The 20,961-nt window shown below is 49.8% G+C and overlaps 1 protein-coding gene across 1 annotated transcript in view; it reads right to left on the reverse strand.

Annotated features, from left to right (window-relative positions):
- PKD1L2 (polycystin 1 like 2) overlaps positions 1–20,961 on the reverse strand; it is a 104,040-nt gene that overhangs the window by 37,379 nt on the left and 45,700 nt on the right. The window contains exons 17-27 of the mRNA XM_032284533.1: positions 19,330–19,461; positions 16,393–16,575; positions 14,602–14,726; positions 13,389–13,515; positions 12,341–12,472; positions 8,732–8,954; positions 7,674–7,867; positions 5,080–5,310; positions 2,488–2,589; positions 2,212–2,390; positions 373–519 (exon numbers count right to left, since the gene is read on the reverse strand). Of these exons, the coding sequence (XP_032140424.1) occupies positions 373–519; positions 2,212–2,390; positions 2,488–2,589; positions 5,080–5,310; positions 7,674–7,867; positions 8,732–8,954; positions 12,341–12,472; positions 13,389–13,515; positions 14,602–14,726; positions 16,393–16,575; positions 19,330–19,461 (1,775 nt within the window). The remainder of the gene's footprint in view (positions 1–372; positions 520–2,211; positions 2,391–2,487; positions 2,590–5,079; positions 5,311–7,673; positions 7,868–8,731; positions 8,955–12,340; positions 12,473–13,388; positions 13,516–14,601; positions 14,727–16,392; positions 16,576–19,329; positions 19,462–20,961) is intronic.

Genomic DNA, 20,961 nt, shown 5'->3' on the forward strand with positions numbered 1-20,961 from the left:
GGGAGGATCCCTTGAGCCCAGGAGTTTGAGACCAGCCTGGGCAATATGGTGAAACCTCATCTCTACAAATACGGTTGGGCATGGTGGCATGTGTCTGTAGTTCCGGCTACTCGGGAAGCTGAGGTGGGAGGCTCTCTTGAGCCCAGGAGGTTGAGACCAGCTTAGGCAACATAGTGAGGCCATGTCTCTACTTAAACAAAACAAAACACAATAGCAAGGCATCGTGGTGCATGCCTGTAGTCCCAGCTGCTTGAGAGGCTGAAGTGAGAGGATTGCTTGACCCAGGGGGGTCGAGGTTGCAGTGAGCTGTGATTGTGCCACTGCAGAACAAGACCTTAGCTTAACAATAAAAATAAATAAAAATGATAGTACCTGAATTGTTTTCTGTCCTGCTCCGTGGCCACAGGAAATACCTCATCAAGGACACAATCTCCAACATTGATGGACAGCCAGGAGTTGCAGAGGAAATACCACTTCCGGTCCATCGCCAGGTCATAGACCAGCACCCGGCTCACATACCTGGAGAACGGACCCACGGTTTTGAGGACAAGGTGGGGCAGGGGAGGAGACTTCCTTGGACACCACCAAGGTGACACCTTTGCAAACACAAACTCAAAGAACAAGAGCTCCTCAAAAAAAAAAAAGAAAACATATTTTTCTTTATTCTTGGTGCCTTAATCAAAATTGACCTCACATAGGGAGTTCAGCTACTGCAGGGAGCCAGCTCTGGGAAGCTGCCATGTTTTCACAAAGATGCTGAAAAACAGTGCATTGTGAGGCCATTAACCTGTACACATGGCACCAAGCCCAGGGCCAGTATCCAGGCATGAGCAAGCACAGCCGGATTGCCCACAGTGTGCGTGTCCAGGCAGGTGCAGGCTGTAGAACACAGAACAGGCCCTCTCTTGGGTTTCTAACCAAAGAACCACTGTCTCCCTTGGGCTGAGGACTTCATCGGTATCATCTAACCTGATTTAGGTCTTAGAGGTAGGGGAAGAATTGAAATTATCTTGCCTATCCTGGGATGTCAGACCCAGTAGCAGTTTTCCCTGTTGCTAACTAGCCAACAAGAACAGTAATGATGGCCGGGCGTAGTGGTTCACATCTGTAATCCCAGCACTTTGGGAGGCCAAGATGGGCAGATCACTTGAGGTCAGGAGTTTGAGACCAGCCTGGCCAATATGGTAAAACCTCATCTCTACCAAAAATACAAAAAAAAAAAAAAAAAAAAAATTAGCTGGACATGGTGGCGCATGCCTGTAATTCCAGCTACTCGCAAGGCTGACGTAGGAGAATCACTTGAACCTGGGAAGCGGAGGTTACAGTGAGCTGAAATTGTGCCACTGCACTCAAGGCTGGGCGACACAGTGAGACTCTGTCTCAAAAAGAAAAAATGAACAGTAATGATAGCATAGCCACCATTCACTGAGCACTTACTACGTAGTGGGGTCTGTACTAAGATGCTCTTGACATGCATTTTCTCATTTCAGGAAGGACAGTCCTGTAGCAACACAAAAGCCCCCTCTGTCAAGGTCACAAGCTCTTCTGGGGCAGCTGACATCCAATGATGCAGTGTCTACAGTGATCAAGACCTGGGTATCTCAACCCAACTTGGGACAGCTCCAGAGCTCCCTAGCGGTGGGCCACGCTGTTGCTGGGCTGCTCGACTATTCTGCCACTCTGCCTCCTACCCTCCCTTCCCAGGTGCTGGTCCCAGGGCCCTGTAATAAATACCCTCCAAGCGCAACTCCATCTCAGAGCCTGCTTCCCAGGAGCAACCTGCAGCAGATGCACTGAAAATATTAATGCTTAATCCCATGGGTGCATTCAAGGCAACAGCATAAGTGTTAATGCTTTTCTAAAGCTGACAGGTACTGATGGGTAGTCAGACTGGACACCACTCAGAATGGGGAGAAACTTGCTCTTAACTTGCCAGCTGTATGACTTTGGGCAAGTCTCAGGTTGATGCTGCAAAAGGGCCAAGGGTGGGGCTGGCACTGAGCCTGAGAGCTGCAGCTTCCAGCCCTTCTCCTAGCTACTGATACAGTTTGTGTGGACCATGAACCAGTGGGCCTCTCTGACCCTTGGTTTCCTCATCTGTGAAACAGAGATCATTCTATGTGCCTTGCAGAGGAAGGAGGCAAATGTACAGTGCCCGGACCTGGGCCTGGCACTTTGTAGGTTCTCATGGTTTGTCTGCCCCCAACTCACCAGGATGGCCGGTCCCCTGAGTTGTCATGCCATAGCCGGAGGCTCTGCAGTTCCCCCAAGGGGAACAGGGTGGAGAGGAGGAAGGCATCCACTGCTCCTCGCTCAAAAACCGAAGTGTCGGGGTCAGACAGGTGGTGGGGCTCACTGTCTCCATCCAGGCCATACAGGGTGATAGTCACCTGAAATCCAGAGACCAGGAGTGGTCAGCTCCACAATGGCACAGCAGGGCTGGGTGGGACATGCTGATCAATCAGTGCATCTTGCACGGGCAGGTACCTTTGAGGACGTGGCTGCCCCTCGCCGGTATCCCGTGTAGACTGTCACCAGGTAGTGGTACTGGGCAAGGGGATCATTGTCTTCCAGCACTGTGACCTTCGCCTGGAGAGAAGGATGGCATTAGGAAGGCCTTGCTCAGTGGGTTCCTGCACCACCCACCAGCCAAGAAGCAGCTGACGATTCATAACAATCGTGAATTAGGCAAAGCAAAAATGACATATGCTATTGATTCATCCCTTTGGGTGAGAACTGTTTTTTATAAAAGCAAGGTTTCAAGTGCAAAACACTGGGAAAATAAAAAAGCACAAAGTACATTGTTTTGTTTTGTTTTGTTTTGTTTTGAGACAGGGTCTCACTCTGTTGCCCAGGCTGGAGTACAGTGGCATGATCTTAGCTCACTGCAACCTCCGCCTCCTGGGTTCAAGTGATTCTCCTGCCTTGGCCTCCAGAGTAGCTGGGACTACAGGCGTGCGCCACCATGCCTGGCTAATTTTTATATTTTTAGTAGAGACAGGGTTTCACCATGTTGGCCAGGCTGGTCTCAAACTCCCAACCTCAAGTGATCTGCCCGCTTTGGTCTCCCAAAGTGTTGGGATTACAGGCATGAGTTACCATGCCTGGCCCTAAAGTACATTCTTGATGAGATATGACCCCCAGGTAGTTAAATTGGAAATGAACTTGATAAGCTGAGAACATTGAGTATTTGACCAGGTGAATGATACAAACACTGTAATATGTACATATGTAATTTCTCATAACATTGGTAACAAGGTGGTGTTTCTGAAGGAATTTAAAAGAAATGAAACGTTAAGATAGTTTAGCAACAGGTGAACTCATGAAGATAGAAGAATGATGGTCACCAGAGGCTGGGAAGGGTCGTGGGGCTGAAATGGGGTGGGGGAGAAGATGAGATGGTTAATGGGTACAAAAATTAGAAAGAATGAATAAGATGTAGGCCGGGCGTGGTGGCTCATGGCTGCCATCCCAGCACTTTGGGAGGCTGAGGTGGGTGGATCGCTTGAGGTTAGGAGTTAGAGGCCAGCCTGACCAACATGGTGAAAACTTGTCTCTACTAAAAACACAAGAATTAGCTGGGCGTGGTGGCTGGCACCTGTAATCCCAGCTACTCAACAGGCTGAAGCAGGAGAATTGGTTGAACCCAGGCGGCGGAGGTTGCAGTGAGCCGAGATCATATCACTGTATTTTAGCCTGAAAGACACAGCAAGACTCCCTCTCAAAAAAAAATAAATAAGATCTAGTAGTTGAAGCACCACAGGGTACCTACAGCCAATAATAATTGTACATTTAAAAATAACTAAAAGAGTATATTTGCATTGTTTGTAACACAAAGGATAAATGCTTGAGGAGATGGAAACCCCACTTACCATGATGTGATTATTACATACTGCATGTCTGTATCAAATATCTCATATACTCATACATATATATACCTACTATGTACCCATAAGAATTAAAAAATAAATGTTCTTAAAGACAGTTTGGCAAAAAGAAAATAAAAAGACATTAGCCAGAGTTGGCCAGAGGCTACAGTCAACTCCAACATGCACTGCCCACATCTCCCTCCCACTGGGGGCTCCTTGCCTCAGTTGCTGGGCTCAGAAGTGCAACAGCCAACTCTGTTGAGGTTGTGCCTCCTTGGGGCAGCCAGCATCCAATGACCAACTGGTGGAGTGTCTGGGTAAGACCTGGGCATCTCAACCTGACCCAGGACAGCTCTGGAGCTCCCCAGGGGCCGGGCCGGGCTGTCACTGTGCTGCATCACAGCTCAGCTTCTCTCTCTGCCCATGCTGCCTCCTTCCCTCCCTTTCCAGGTGCAGGTCCCAGGCTCCCTTGATAAACCCCCCGCACACCCTGCATGCTCAGCTTTGCCTCAGAGTCTGCTTCCCCAGAACCAACCTACAGCAGATGCATTTCAAGTATTACTGCTTAATCCTTTGGGTGAATCAAAGACAGCAGTATCAATGCTGAAACTATTATCTTATCAAATTTATCCGAGATGAAATCCTGAGTGATGTTGCTTCGGAGGGAGGAGTAGGAATGGAGAGAGTTTCAGAGCTCTGTGACAACACAACCTTGCATTCATTCATTACCTCTTCTTCAGATAGCCGTAAATATTGACTGAAGGCCTACTATGTGTCAGGCATACTGCATATACTGGAATTTTTTTTGTTTTTTTGAAACAGGGAGTTTCATTCTGTCACCCAGGCTGGAGTGCAGGGACACGATCTCGGCTCACTGCAACCTTCGCCTCTTGGGTTCAAGCGATTCTCCAGCCTCAGCATCCTGAGCAGCTGGGATTACAGGTGCCACCATCATGCCCAACTAATTTTTGTATTTTTAGTCGTGATGGGGTTTCACCATGTTGGCCAAGCTGGTCTCAAACTCCGGACATCAGGTGATCTGCCTGCCTTGGCCTCCCAAAGTGCTAGGATTACAAGTGTGAGCCACCACACCCGGCTGGAAAAAATTTTAAGTAGAGAAATACTCTCTTCCCATGAAGCCTAATATCATTTGAAAACAATGGAGTTTTCCCCAGGACAGTGTACACATCGCAGTGGCTCTCAGCCTCACCTTGGCCTGATCCTGAACATCCTTCCTCCTTGCCCAGATTACCACCAGCAGGTAGACCACACACAGGCAGCCCACGGTGGTCACGACCACAGGGTTGTCCTCGAAGGTGGCAAAGAGCTCAGCAGTATGGTGGATGTCGATGGCATTGGGCATCACGAGGAATGTGCTTCCGAAGAAGGTGAGGTGGTTGCAGAGGCAGTGTGTCTGGTAAGGGCTGGTCCGAGGCCCCACCTGCAACCCACAGAGGGGCCATCAGTGGAGATGCTTGGGAAGTTCAACCCCGGCTCGCTCGAGCCCATGGGAGAGGAACAGTGTTTGCTTTGAAGGGTGTACACTATACTGGGGTGTGGGGCTGGGAAGACCGCTGGGAGACCAGCTTCAGAAGCCCCCTTTGAACTTTTTTTTTTAATCCCCCGCCCTTTTTTTTTGGAAGTTCTTTTTTTTTTTCAATTGCATTTTAGGTTTTGGGGTACATGTGAAGAACGTGCAAGATTGTTGCATAGGTACACACATGGCAGTGTGATTTGCTGCCTTCTTCCCCTTCACTTATATCTGGCATTTCTCCCCATGCTATCTCTCCCCGACTCCCCACCCCCCACTGTCCCTCCCCTATTTCCCCTTGACAGACTCTAGTGTGTGATGCTCCCCTCCCTGTGTCCATGTGTTCTCATTGTTCAACACCTGCCTATGAACTTTTTAATTTAATTAACATATGCAGAGAATAGTATTTATTTTATTATTATTATTTTGAGACAGAGTCTCACTCTGTTGCCTAGACTGGAGTGCAGGTGCGATCCTGGCTCACTGCAACCTCCACCTCCAGGGTTCAAGCAATTCTCCTGCCTCAGCCTCCTGAGTAGCTGGAACTACAGGCGCACACCACCACATCCAGCTAATTTTTTGTATTTTAGTAGAGACAGGGTTTCACCATGTTGCCCAGGCTGGTCTTGAACTCCTGAGCTCAGGCAATCCACCTGCCTTGGCCTCCCAAAGTGCTGGGATTATAGGTGTGAGCCATCACGCCCAGCAAGAGTATTCATAACAAACATCTTTGTATCCATCATTCTCAGAAGACAACTGTATACATGTTGTCAGGCTGCTTTGCTTTTTTTTTTTTTTTTTTTTTTAATGAGACAGGATCTCGCTCTGTCACCCAGGCTGGAGCGCAGTGACACAATCTCAACTCACTGCAACCTCCACCTCCTGGGTTCAATCAGTTCTCATGCCTCAGCTTCCCAAGAAGCCAGCATTGCAGGCTTGCACCACCACACACGGTTAATTTTGGTATTTTTAGTAGAGATGGGGTTTCACCATGTTGGCCAGGCTGGTCTTGAACTCCTGACCTCAAGTGATCCAACCGCCTTGGCCTCCCAAAGTGCTGGGATTACAGGCATGAGCCACTGTGCCTAGCCTTAGGTGTAAGATTTGGGGCAAGTCAGTTGAGTTTCCTGAGCCTTTGTTTTGTCCCCTGTAAAATGGGAGTCACGGTAATCTTGGAGAAGATTGTGCAGATTTGATGAGCTGATGTGAGCAAAGCCTGGAGCCCTTCAGCTGGCACAGACCTAAGGGCTGAGCTATGAGTTCATTACCTCGGAAATAACACCCTGGCCTCTCTTCACAACCCAGAGGCAGCAGGGATTCCTGAGTCATTTGCCGCCTGGGTCAATGACCATTTGTTCTCAGTGGTGAACAAAGCACATTGTTCCTGTCTCACTGGGGCTCCCAGTGCAGGGAGGGAGATAGACGTCATTTAAATGATCTCATGCGTAGAGGAGAAACGACCTCCCTGCTCAGTGCTATGGAAGCGGAGCACTGGGGTTGGATGCTATGCATGTGCGTGCTCTGGGGTTTACTGCTGAGAAATGCTGAGTGTATAATAAAATATATAGTTTGCTAAGAACAGCAGCAAGGAAAACCTAGTTGCCCCCTGCCCCCCACTGCCGCAAGTGGAAAACTACTTGGGGCATTCTAAAGCAGCAAGAGTATATGCATGTTATACACAAGTTAAAACAATTCTTTAAGAATGGGATAAGTGACTCTGCCCCCGGGGCTCCCTCGTGGAGACTACTTTTCAGTTCGTCTGTGATCAGTGGTAAGCAGGCACCAGCTGCCTACCTAGTTTATCTCGGTGCTATGAGAAAACACGGAACACCTGTTTGTTAATAAGAATCACCTGTTCAGAGAGACTAACTACATGGGTCAGTGTCTGCATGAGGCCCCCAGCTCAGAATGCTGTCAGCTCCTGAGGCTCTCAGCTCGGAAGGCTGTTGGTCCCCCCGGATAGTCTCACTTTGCTGTGCTATCTGGGTGTCTGCTTCTCAATGCATTCAGAGCTGCCTGGGTGGGGGTTTCTGCGGCTGAGCTCGTCTCAGTAGGTTATAATAGGGTATCTGACTTAGGAAGTTAAGAAGAGCTTTCTCGAGGAAGCAATGCTTAGACTGGAGTAAGAATGAGGCAGGTATTCCAGGCACCAGAAACAGCAAAGGCCCCATGAAGAGACGCAAGATGCTGCGGCAGAGGCACCAAAAGGGACCCTACATGAGCTGGGCACAGCCCACCAAGCCGCCTCATCTCCTTCACTTCTCTCTCCTTACATGGCACCCTGAGTTGTCCCAAGTCTCCTGGACCTCATCCCAGAACACACAGTGAGACAGGAAGGTGGTGATGCCAATGGTGAGGTTCCTGCTGGGGGCTGCCTCCAGGTCAGACGCTGGGAACACAGTCAAATAGTAGACACCTTCTCCGAAATGCAGGTCCTGTGGGTTCAGGATCCATGTGGGCAGCTCATCTGTAGGAAAGAGGGGTCCAGGTCAGCCTGAAGCCTCCTTCAAATGGGCGTTAAGATCATGGGAGAGGGTGACTGAGACCACTTGGCAGGGAAGCAGACCCTGCTGGTTCCCCGCCCCCCCCGCCGACCCCACGTCCTAGGAGCGCTCCCTCCTCCTGAGACCAGGAACATAGAAAAGGCACTCCCCAATCAGCGGGCACAGCTGAGTCAGACAGACAAAGGCTTAAACACAATTCTGCTCCTTACTGGCTGTGCAATCTCAGACCAGTTCCTTTTCCTTAACCTCTTTGCTCTTATCTGAAATGTAGACTTTTTTTTTTTTTTTTTTTCACTTTGTCATCTAGACTAGAGTTCAGTGGCGCAATCTCAGCTCACTGCAACCTCTCTCTCCCAGATTCAAGCTATTCTTGTGCCTCAGCCCCCAGAGTACCTGGGATTGCAAGTGTGCACCACCATACTTGGCTAACTTTTGTATTTTTAGTAGACACAGGGTTTTGCCATGTTGGCCAGGCTAGTATTGAACTCCTGGCCCGAAGTGATCCATCTGGCTTGGCCACCCAAAGTGCTAGGACTACAGGCATGAGCCACCACACGTGGTTGAAAGTGGAGATTTCAATAGTCAGCCCTGCCAAGGGTTGTCATGAGGAGTGCAATAGGGTCAGTCCTATAGAGCTTGTAAGCTCGTATAGGGCATATAGTAAGTGTTCACCTAATGTTGTCAACTAATAACACCAACAAAAACAAGCCACTGAATGTGTGGGGTGATCTTTTTCTTTGCTTTTCTTCCTACAGCTTCTTTCTATGGCTTCTCAGGTGAAGCTGATCACACCCCAGGCAGTGGCTCAGAAATGGCCACAGGCCTACCTGGAGCTCCTGTCGGTATGAGGTGAGTTTGGGCATCGTAGCTGCTCTTGTTGGGGTGGTAGCCATAGCCCAGGCTGAGCGTGAGTGTGATGTCTGGTCTCCAGTGCAGCTGGATCCCCAAGGCTGCCTCCTCTGAAGTCACATTCACCCGCAGTGCTTCAGGACTGGTCAGGCTCAACACCGTCGGCTTACTGTGTCCTTGTGGATGCCGGGGCAGCAGGATCTGTGATCAGAAACAATCCTACTGAAGGTGTGCCAGGAAGGAAATGTCAGCCTGTGGGCATCAGGGCTGTTGGGCAGAGCTGGGTGGCCTGAGTACCTGGGAACTGCAATCCATACTGGGCTTTGCTCATTGTAATAGTTTCCTGTGGCTTCTATCAGAAATGACCACTGTGGAAAGCTTAAGACAGTACATAGCTGTTATATTATAGTTCTGTGTGTGTGTGTGTGTGTGTGTGTGTGTGTGTGTGTGTGAGAGAGAGAGAGAGAGAGAGAGAGAGAGAGCGCGAGCGCGCGGGAGAGACAGATGGAGTCTCTCACCCAGGCTGGAGTGCAGTAGTGTGATCTCGGCTCAATGCAACCTGTCCCTCCTGGGTTCAAGCGATTCTTCTCCCTCAGCCTCCCAAGTAGCTGGGACTACAGATGTGCACCACCATGCCTGGCTAAGTTTTGTATATTTAGTAAAGACGGGGTGTCACCATATTGGCCAGGCTAATCTTGAACTCCTGACCGCCCACCTCAGCCTCCCAAAGTGCTGGGATTACAGATGTGAGCCACTACTCCCAGCCTTTTATCTTATAGTTCTCAAGTCTGGAAGTGCAAAATCTGTTTCCCAGGGCTAGGGGAGAACCTGCTTCCCTGGCTTTTTGGCTTCTGGTGGCCACCTGCATTCCTTGGCTCGTGGCCCCTTCCTCACATCACTCCAGCCTCTAGCTTCTGTCATCAAGTCACCTTTGTCTTCTAGAGTCACCTCCCTTTCTGCCTCCCTTTTAGAAGGACCCCTGGGATAACACTGAGCCTGCCAGATAATCCAGGATAATCTCCCCATCTCAGGATTCTTAACTAAACACATCTGCAAAATCCCTTTAGTAGTTTTGTTTTGTCTTTGTTTTTAGACAGGGCCTGGCTCTGTTGCCCAGGCTGGAGTGCAGTGGCGATGACCACAGCTCGCCATATCTTTGAACTCCTGGGCTCAAGTGATCCTCCCACTTTAGCCTCCCAAAGGGCTGGGATTACAAGTGTGAGCTACCACACCTGACCTCCCTTTTGCATTTAAGGTGATAGATTCACAGGCTCCAGGGATGTGAATATAGACATCACTAAAAATTGCTATTGAATTAGGCATGAGAAAATTATAGAAGACTAGAATAAAATCATTAAAAATGTGAAAAACTGAACTTCTATTGCACCACAATGTGTTTGTTTAAAGAAAATCTAAGTGGACATTTTATTTTATTTATTTACTTATTTTGAGATGGAGTCTGGCTCTGTTGCCCAGGCTGGAGTGCAGTGGCACGATCTTGGCTCACTGCAACCTCTGCCTCCTGCGTTCAAGCAATTCTCCTTCCTCAGCCTTCTGAGTAGCTGGGACTACGAGTGCATGCCACCATGCCTAGCTAATTTTTAAATTTTTAATAGAGACAAAGTTTTACTAAACACAAATGAGGAAATGCACGTGAAAGTGCTCTGCAAGCTGTTTGACTGTTGGCCAGGCTGGTCTCAAACTCCCGATCTCAGGTGACCCACCTGCCTAGGCTTCCCAAGGTGCTGGGACTGCAGATGTTAGCCCTCACCCCTGGCCTAACTGGACATCTTAGAGGCTACGTAATGGGAATGGTTTATGTAATGAAGATAACTACAATTCTAAACAATAGATTTATATAACCAGGAAAACTCTGGTTATATATCTAAGGATTGCTGAATGAACATGCATTTATATTTTAAGTACAGTACAGTGATTAGGGTAAGGACCTTTTGTTGTTGTTGTTGTTACTTTTTTTTTTTTTTTTTTTTTGAGACGGAGTTTCACTCATGTTACCCAGGCTGGAGTGCAATGGCGCAATCTCGGCTCACTGCAACCTCCGCCTCCTGGGTTCAGGCAATTCTCCTGCCTCAGCCTCCTGAGTAGCTAGGATTACAGGCATGCACCACCATGCCCAGCTAATTTTTTGTATTTTTTTAGTAGAGACAGGGTTTCACCACGTTGCCCAGGATGGTCTCGATCTCTTGACCTCATGATCCACCCGCCTCGGCCTCCCAAAGTGCTGGGATTACAGGCTTGAGCCACCGCGCCCGGCCCTGTTGTTACTTTTTAAACCAATCTTGGCTCCCTGCAGCCTTGACCTCCTGGGCATAAGCGATCCTTCTGCCTCAGCCTCCTGAGTACCTGGGACCACAGGTGCATGCCACCATACCTCACTAATTTTTGTGTCTTTTGTACAGATTTGGTCTCACACTGTTGTCCAGGCTGGTCTTAAACTCCTGGACTCTGGTGATCCTCCCGTCATGACTCTCAAAGCGCTGGGATTACAGGTATGAACTACCAGGCCTAGTGGGTAAGGATCATGTTGAATGATTCTCTTCTTTAACCATTTAAAAAAAAAAATAATTGGCCAATCTTCAATTTCAACCAAGGTGAAAAAAGGCAGAGCCCAGCCGTGGTGGCTCACACCTGTAATCCCAGCACTTCGGGAGGCTGAGGCAGGTGGATCACCTGAGGTCAGGAGTTGAAGACCAGCCTGACCAACATGGTGAAACCCAGTCTCTACTAAAAATAGAAAAAATTAACCAGGCGAGGTGGCGGGTGCCCGTAATCCCGGCTACTTCGGGGGATGAGGCGGGAGAATTGCTTGAAACCAGGAGGTGGATGTTGCAGTGAGCCAAGATTGCACCATTGCACCTCAACTTAGGCAACAAAAGCAAAACTCTGTCTAAAAAATAAAAGACAGAAATGAGGCCAGGTGCAGTGGCTCACACCTGTAATCTTGGCACTTCGGGAGGCTGAGGTGGGAGAAACACTTGAGCTCAAGAGTTTCAGATGAGCTCTATATAGTGAGACCTTGTTGGTACCAAAACTTAAAAAATATAGCTGGGTATGGTGGCTTGAGCCTCTTGTCCCAGCTACTCGCAAGGTTGAGGTGTGAGGATTACCTGAGCCCTGGAGGCAGAGGTTGCAATGAGCCAAGATCACACCACGGTACTCCGGCCTGGGCGACAGAGTGAGACCCTGTCTCAAAATCCTCGTTAGTATAGTGGTAAAAAAAAAAAAAAAAAAAAAGAAATGCCACCTGACTTTTTTTTTTGTCTCTCTCTGTCACCCAGGCTGGAGTGCAGTGGTACAGTCTTAGCTCACTGCAATCTCTGCCTCCCAGTTCAAGTGATTCTCCTGCCTCAGCCTTGCAAGTAGGTGGGATTACAGGCCTGAGCCACCATGCCTGGCTAATTTTTGTATTTTTAGTAGAGACGAGGTTTCACCATGTTGGCCAGGCTGGTCTCAAGCTGCTGACCTCAAGTAATCCACCCACCTCAATCTCCCAAAGTGCTGGGATTGCAGGCCTGAGCCACCACACCTGGCCCCACCTGGCTTTTGACAACACCCCAAACTCCTACCTCGATATTCTCTGACAGATTCTTCACAGGTATGAGCTGTCCACTAGGGCTGGTCACACGGAGGCCACCAACAGTCCCGCTGACATCAAAGTGGCTTCGGGCTGGGAAGGGGCTCTTTGGGAAACTCATCATCTGAAACAAAGAGCAAGAAGTGTTGGGCAAGTCCCCTGGGGGGCTGGAGGACGAAAGACAAGGTCCTAAGGCCCAAGAAGCAATAGCCCTTGCCCATGGGGCGGGGGCTGGTGGGGCCTGCCTTCCGCTGCTGCTGGTTCCCCTGACATGTTCCCAGCCTCAGGGCTGTGGCCGCAGAGAGCTGGCCCTAGAGAACCCAAATCAGACTTGCTTTGGCTGAGCAGTGACTGGAATGTAAAACTATCCAAGTCTTTTTTTTTTTGACATGGAGTTTTGTTATGTCACCCAGGCTGGAATTTAATGGCACCATCTCGGCTCACTACAACCTCTACTTTCTGGGTTGAAGTGATTCTCCTGCCTCAGTCTCCCGAATAGCTGGGATTACAGGTATACACCACCACACCCAGCTAATTTTGTATTTTTTAGTAGGGAGGGGGTTTCACCATGTTGGTCAGGCTGGTCTCGAACTCCTGCCCTCAGGTGATCTGCCTGTTTTGGACTCCCTGTCCACATCTTCCCCAAAAGCCAGTAAATTTTTAAGAGAAAGATGTTAGTCTGGTTTCATTAGGACTCAGGGAGGACACAGTTGATGTGCTTTAATTTGGGAATGGAAAAGAGCCTGGGTTGGCTGTTTCCAAGTTAGGACACTAAGCTGGAAGAGCTTTGTTACAAGTGACTTCCTGAATCAAGGCTTTTGGAGAAAGTCTGCAACACAGTGGAAAGAGGATGAATACCTGGGAGCCCCGAGGTCTGGGTCTGAAGCCCAGCAGAGCCACTGTACTTGTGGCTTTGGGAAAGTCTCTGAACCTCACCTGTATAGTGGGCATTATCATACTAAACACACATCAGCAAATGCATGTGAAAGTGCTCTGCAGATGGTAAAGGCTGTCCCCAAGGACGCTACTGCTATTGTTACCTTTATGTCTACAGGTTCCTGGCGGTCCTCCAGACAGCCGAGCAGGGAGACAGCAGGAAGAGTGAAGGTTGCAGAGTCTGCGGCAGCGGTGTGCAGGGAGAAGCCGTGCCAACTCCAGGGTTGTATTCTGGCCACAAGGTGAGAGCAGAGGTGGCAGGGGAGGGAGGAGAAAGTCAGTGTTTGAGGAGGATGACTTTGGGAGCCTCCTGCACTACCGGAAGCCCAGCTTCTCCGTCAGAGTGGGCTGCGGGGGAGGGTGTGTTTTGATCCCTGTAAGTGGTTCAAGCATGTTTGTTTCAGCAGAAGCAGCGCAAGAGGCAGCTAGGCTGGAGGCTCTGTGAGGGTCGGGCTTTACCAGCTTTGTTTACCATTGTACCCCCAATGTCTACAACAGTGCCTGGAATATAACAGGTGGTCCATAAATATTTTCATGGGATGAATAAATAAGCTGGGATGCAAGTTTTTCTCAGGTGATCTCCGCTTCCTGCCTTGACCTTTGATGCCATTGACCCAGCCCCATCTTTTTGGGTCTTTGACTTTGTCCCATCTGATGGTGTTAGGGACCCCATTTCAGATCATTCCTCTAATCGGGATACTGCTTTGGGAAACTGCCTCTGGGATCTAGAGGGCAACTCTGGCAGGAGGAACTGAGGCCTGTGGCAGGGGTCCCAGTGTTGCCAGCGGCACTATCCAGATCCTGCTTGTCAGGTGGTGGAATGGAAGGTGTGGAGCATCCCAGGTACAGGGTCGGTGCTCACTGAGAGATGAGCCCTCTGTGTGTGTGTGTGCGCGCGCGCACATGCGCGTGCATGCATGGTCCCAAGGTTAGTGGATCTTGAGTCCCTGCAAGCCCAAGGAGCAGTGGCTGGCCAGAAACACGCAGGGCGTGGTTGACAGCAGGCTGGTCCTATTCATTCAGCCCCCTTGCCTGCATGGCTGCCATGTGACCATCTCTCGGGACTCCCTCAGGTGGCTCTAACACTGGGCTTGACACTCCATGCCTCCCTTCCTGTGCTGTGCAAACACTCAACACGGTGGCAGGGGGACCTTCTCTCGGTGGAAAGCCCTTCCCAGCTCTAGGTCCCATCACTTCTCCATCCCCAGGGCTGGTCTGCTGAGCTCTGCCCAGCACAAGGTCTTGGACTGCAGGTGTGGAATGAGCCAGGTTAGGGGATGAGCTTTCTTGTGGACCGATGGTGCAGCTGGTTTGTACCTATTTGTGTATACAGAGATGGAGCGGGTGGCCAGCACAGCTGGAAGGCCCCCCGGCAGTTTTCCCAGCAGGAGGGAGGTCTGCACACGCTCCACGACGCCAAGCAGCCGCGGCACTGTGGCAGTCTAGAAAAGGAGGCAGAAGAATGTTAGGAGAATGTTGCTCTGGGCCTGCTGCCATACACCACTTTTCCCGCCATACACCACCTTTGGTCACAGTCCCCAGGCCAGTGTGGGACCTTCAGCAGGTTCAAGAGAGGACAGAGAGGAGGGAGAAAGGCTGCCTCGGAGGTGGCCCTAAGAGCAGCACTCATAAAGCTTCCAGACGGGCGTCTGCGAGCCCATTCCATCCTCATGGTAACTTGGTGTGATGGGCGCTTTACTGGCCCCATTGGACAGATGGCAGTGGAGGCAGAGACAGGGTAGGAGACTGTGGGAGGTCACAGGCTGATAAGGGGAAGAGCCAGGACTCAAGGCAAAGCATGTGGCTCCAGAGCCTGTGTGCTCAACCGTCAGGGAATGTGGCTCTCTGAGCTCCTGAAATCCGCGAGGAGTCTACAGCTTGTTCAGGGGAAATGGACAGCCGAGAGCGAGGCCATTTCACTGGGTCACCTGGGCTTTGACTCTGCTCCCCAGCCATCCCAACCCCTAGAAGAGATGCATCCTGATGCCACGGCTGGTATGGGGACCCAGGAAGGGCTGGGTGTTTGCACAGAATTCCGATTGGGGCACAGATTGTGTGTGTGTGTGTGTGTGCGTGTGTGTGCGCGTGCACACACATGAACACGCATGTGAGGGTGATGTCACTGCCTGTGAATGTCAGTGTTTGAGCGTGTGTATGTATGAGTGAATGTGGGTGTGGTCCTGAGTGTGTGTGCATACAAGTGTTTAAGTGTGGGTGAGTGTGCACAGATGATTGCAAGATTATGGAATGTGCAACCATATATGAGAGTCTGCAAGTATGTGCATGAATACGTGTGAGTGCATGGCCCTGTGTGAAGATGTGGATGTGTAAATGCGCATCTGTGTGCAAAAGTGTGTGCTTGAGGCCGTGTGAGAGTATGAGGGTCTCTCAGTATGTGTGAGCACGACCATGTGTTTTTGTGTGTGAGTGTGTTTGTGAGATTGAGTGCATGAGTATAAGTGTTGGAGTGTGTCTGAGCATGTGCGTGTGTGCATCCAAGCATCTTTGTGTGTTGCGTGTCTTTCATTTCTTCCTGAATACAGGCGATGGCCCCATGTGATAAAGAACTGTGCAACAGGAAGAAATGGGTTTTGTGGCTCTGTCATGATGCCATCCAAGAGGTCATATCCCTACCAGGATGCTGGAGCCACATGAGACAGTGCTACACCTGTTTTTACTCTGGGCAGCTGCCTCTCTTCTGTGTTCTGGGTAAAATGAGCCCCAAGTTTACCCAGACCTGCTGTGGGGTCCATATGATCTCTCCAACTGGCGGCTTACATGGGATGAGGCAGAGTGCCTTGATTTACCCATCAGGAAATGAGGCTTCAGGAAACTCTGTAACTTGCCCAAGGCACAAGCCTCCTAAGTGACTGAGGCAGAATTCAAACTCAGCTGCCTCCTTCCAGAGCCTGTGGTCTGCCCACCACACCACGCTGCCTCCCAGAAGCCCTGTTCTATGGAAATTTTCTTCTAGCTCCCAGGACAACACCTTAACCTTGTGCCTCAGTTTCCTCATCTGTAAGATCAGGGGAAAAGCTCCACCTAGAAAAGCTGGCGTGAGCTGGGCACTGAGTGTGCGTGAGGTCTGTATCTGGCCTGGACACCCACCTGGCTGCCGCTGGCCTCTGCAGGCTCTTCTGGTCTGTTGGTCAGGGAAGCTTCCAGTACACTGCCCACAGCCTGAAACAGGTCCCTGGTGGCTGCCTGGCGCCGATGGTCCTCAGGGCGGGCCTTGGCACTTGCTGTCAACAGGGCCTCACTGGCACGTTGCAGAGCCCAGCTGGCTTCCCACTGGGTTCACCGAAATAAGAAAAAGCAGTGTGAGCCCCTGCTTACGCTAGACCAGTCCCTGTGTCATTCGAAGGACAAGGGAAGCAAGGAGAGGGGAACAAGCCAGGAAAGAGCTGGGCCAGACCTGGCACGCCAGCTCCCTGTATCTCTGATTTGAGATCAGGTCCTCCTACCTTACAGTCCTCTGAGATCCTTCAGGAGAGTACCCTAGTCTGCCTCTGAATGCTTCCCAGAGTGCCCTGCACAGTGCCCAGCACATAGGTCTTCAGGAACATTCAATAACAAGGGGATGGATGGATGGATCAATGGATGGATGGATGAAGGATGGATAGGTGGTTAGATAAATGGATCTATGGATGATAGGTGGATGAGTGGATGGATGGGTGGGTGGAAGATGGATGGATGGCTGGGTGGGTGGATGAATGGTGGGTGGGTGGATGGAGAATGAGGGATGGATAAGTGGGTAGATGGATGGATGATAGGTGAATGGATAAATGGGTGGAAGATAAGTGGATGAAGGATGGATGAATGATGGTTGATAGATGGATGAATGATGGTTGATAGATGGGTGGATGGTAGATGAATGAATAGGTGGATGGTTGTGTGGGTGGGTGGATGGACATAGTACGTGTTCAAATTTGGTAGTTTTATAAGTATTTGTGAAATTATTTGTCTAATGTCTGGCTGTCTCAGTAGTCTGAAAGGGTCATAATGGCACATGCCATGTCTATATAATTTGCTGCTGAATTCTCAATGAATTGCACACTACCTGGCACATACTTGACATTCAGGAAGCATTTGTTAAATGGATGATGAAATTAATGCGTGCATGAATGCATAGAAGGATAGAGGGGAGGATGTGTACAGGTTCACGTATGTACAGTGTATCTGCATATAAATAGATGGATTAGCAAATGGGTGTGTAAATGGGAAGTGTTATATCAATAATGAGCCCCAGAATAAAGGCCAGCCTTGCTGGCTTCAGGCTGGACGATTTTAGGGGACAACCTCCTACCAGAGTGGGTGGGGCAAAGCCAGGACAGTTCTCTCCTCTTCTGTTTTATTTTTCTTTGTTGGTTGGTTTTTGAGACAGTCTTGCTCTGTTGCCCAGGCTAGGGTACAATAGTGCAAGCATGGCTCGCTGTAACCTTGAACTCCTGGGCTCAGGTGATCATTATGCCTCAGCCTCCTAAGTAGCTGTGACTACAGGTATGAGCCACGATATTAGGCTTGTTTTGTTTGTTTGTGTGTGTGTGGGTTTTTTTGTTTTTTTTTTTTTTTTTTTTGTAAACGTGGTTTCTCTGTGTTGCACAGACTGAACTTAAACTCTAGGGATCAAGCTATCCTACTGCTTCAGGCTCCCAAAGTGCTGAGATTTCAGGCATGAGCCACCGTGCTGGCCCCTTTTCCTGTTTTTAGGGCTTCTTTTTATTGTTATTTTTTCATAGGCTCTTGCTCTGTCACCCATGCTGCAGTGCATTGGCACAACCACAGCTCACTGCAGCCTTGACCTTCTGGGCTCAAGTGATCCTCCCACCTCAGCCTCCCAAGTAGCTAGGATTACAGGTATGCACCATGATGTCCAAGCAATTTTGTTTTGCTGTTTTTGTTTGTTTGTTCTTGAGATGGAGTCTCGCTCTGTCACCCATGGTGGAGTGCAGTGGCATGATCTCAGCTTGCTGCAACCTCCACCTCAGCCTCCCGAGTAGCTGGGACTACAGGTAGATGCCACCATGCCTGGCTAATCTTTGCATTTTGAGTAGAGATGGGGGTTCACCATGTTGGCCAGGCTGGCCTCAAACTCCTTACCTCAGACAATCCACCCTGCCTCACTCTCGCAAAGTGCTGGGATTACAGGTGTGAGCCACTGTGCCCCACCTTTGTTTTGTTTTTGAAGGGATAAGGTCTCACTGTGTTGCCCAGGCTGGTCTCAAACTCCTGGCCTCAAGCGGTCCTCCTGCCTCTGCCTCCCAAAGTGCTGGGATTACAGGCATCAGCCACCTTGCCTGGCTTATGGTTTCTTTTTTAACCCTTGGCTGTCAGAACCCTGGGAACATGGTGTTTTAATTTGAGTTCTCCAAGAAGCAGATTGTGGAGCAAGGATTTGACAGTAAGTCATTTATTTGAAGATGATCTTAAGAAACAGTTGTGGGGAGTAGGGGGTGTGACAGGGAAGGGTGGAAGCCAGTATAGAAGAGTGATCAAGCCCATTACCTGGGATTCAATCCTGCTTGGGATTATCCATCAAGAGGGGTGAGGGAGCTGGGATATTTATACACCAGCCACATTAGTCACTGAATTCACTGCATGAGTTCCCAGCCAAAGGGGCAGGTAAAGTAGGCTCTGGGGGTCAGAGAAGACCCCCAGAAGGATAAGAAGGGCAGGAGCTGGCAGCCGGATGTCAGGCTGGCATAACACAGAAGTTGGGAGCATGGGCAGTCAGTAGCAGTATCTGGACACACACTTGGCCACCCAAATATTAATGAGATTCAGTTACTCCATCAAGTTGCTCACCAGCAGATGGATGAGTGAGAGTCCGGGCAAACAGGCCCTCTCACCCAGTGTGAGGTACAGAGGCTGCAGGAGGGGCACCTTCCCATGAATCACCCATGCAGTATCCCTAGAAAGAAGATGGCAGCCCCACGGGAGCCCTGTGACCAAGGGACCCCTTCAACCTATGCTGATCTGGGTTGTCATCCACCTGCCATGGAGGAGCATATCCCATGGCAGCCTCAGTGGATGGGAGCTACTCACCTGGGCCGAGGGTGTGAGTTCCTCGCTCCGGCGGGTCACCTCTCTCAGCACCTTGGCCAGCTCCTGCACCCTCCGCAAGTCTTCCAGGCTGGCGGTGAGGGCAGACAGTGACCCCAGCACATGCTCTCTGACCTTGGGAGTGGGGAGAAGGCAGGAGAAGAAATGTAATTTCATGGCTCCATAAAGTAGTGTCGGGAAGATGCAGGCGCAGGGTCAGGAGTGAACAGGCTCGTTGAGGGGTTCTTTTTCTTTTTTCTTTTTTTCTCTGAGATGGATTCTCGCTCTGTCACCCAGGTTGGGGTGCAGTGGCACGATCTCAGCTCACTGCAACCTCTGCCTCCTGGGTTCAAGCGATTTTCAGGCTTCAGCCTCCTGAGTAGCTGGGATTACAGGTGTGCACCACCACACCTGGCTATTTTTTGTATTTTTAGTAGAGACAGGGTTTCACCATGTTGACCAGGCTGGTCTTAAACTTCTGACCTCAAGTGATTTACCTGCCTCAGCCTCCCAGAGTGCTGGGATTACAGGCGTGAGCCACTGCACCTGGACTCATTGGGGGTTTCTAAAGCCCTGCAGACCTCTGTTTGCCTCATAGGATGTGTGATAGGCAGATAACAGCCCCCTGAAGATGCCCACAGTCACATCCCTGAAACCTGTCAATATGTTAGCACATGTGGCAAAAGGCACTTTGGCTAAGTTATTTTGGAGATGCAATCAAATTAAGGATTCTGAGACTGAGAGATGATCCCAGACGAACAGGTGGGACCAATGTCATCACATGATCCTTCTACAGCGGAGCCAGGGGCATTAGTCAGAAAAGGAGATGGGTGATGGAGGCAGGAGGGGAGGGGAAGAGAAAAAAGGGAAAGAGCATGAGGGAAGGGTGGAGAGAGAGGGAGAAGAGAGAGAGGGAGAGGAGGGGGCTTTGGAGGTACTGTGTGGCTGGCTTTGAGGAAAGGAGTCAAGGAGCGCAGGCGCCTCGAGAACCCAGGAAAGGCAAGGAATAACTTCTGCCCTGGAGCCTCCAGGTTTGCCCCTCTGCTGGCACCTTGGTTTTGCCCATTGAACCCCATTTTAAACTTCCAGCCTCCAGAACTATAAAGCAAATAAATGTGTGCTGTGTTAAGCCACTGTCTTTGTGGTCATTTGTAACAACAGTCCTACCAAACGTTTATAGGATGTCTCTAACTTTCTCCAAATCTTCAAGTTGAATCTATAGAATTTGGCACTTTTTGAAAATAAATCATGTCTGAGGGTAGCACCTGTGACCAGAATGGCATGAAATTCAGAAACGCGCACACACAACTCACGTGGCAGACACTGGGAGTGGATGCAATTGTACGTTTTGCAATTGTTAATAATTGAGGTTGTAACACATTGGCCATTTTTGTAGATTAATACTGGTAGAATGTTGGCAATCTTATCTAGTTTTTTAGTTGCAGTGATTGTAACTCTTATTTAAGTCTTACCACAGTAGTGTGAGGAAAACAGTATTCCTGTTCCTCTTTTCCACATGGGGAAACTGAGGCTTAGAGACGATTGGTCCCTGACCTGTGACAGTGTAAATGGTGGTAAGTGACAAAAGCTGGGACACCGTCTGTGGTCCAACTCCAGACTGCTACCCATGTGACT

This window comes from Sapajus apella, unplaced genomic scaffold (genome assembly GCF_009761245.1).
Source record: "Sapajus apella isolate SASKATOON/1434 unplaced genomic scaffold, GSC_monkey_1.0 scaffold15, whole genome shotgun sequence".
In the NCBI taxonomy this organism is placed as follows: Eukaryota; Metazoa; Chordata; class Mammalia; order Primates; family Cebidae; genus Sapajus; species Sapajus apella.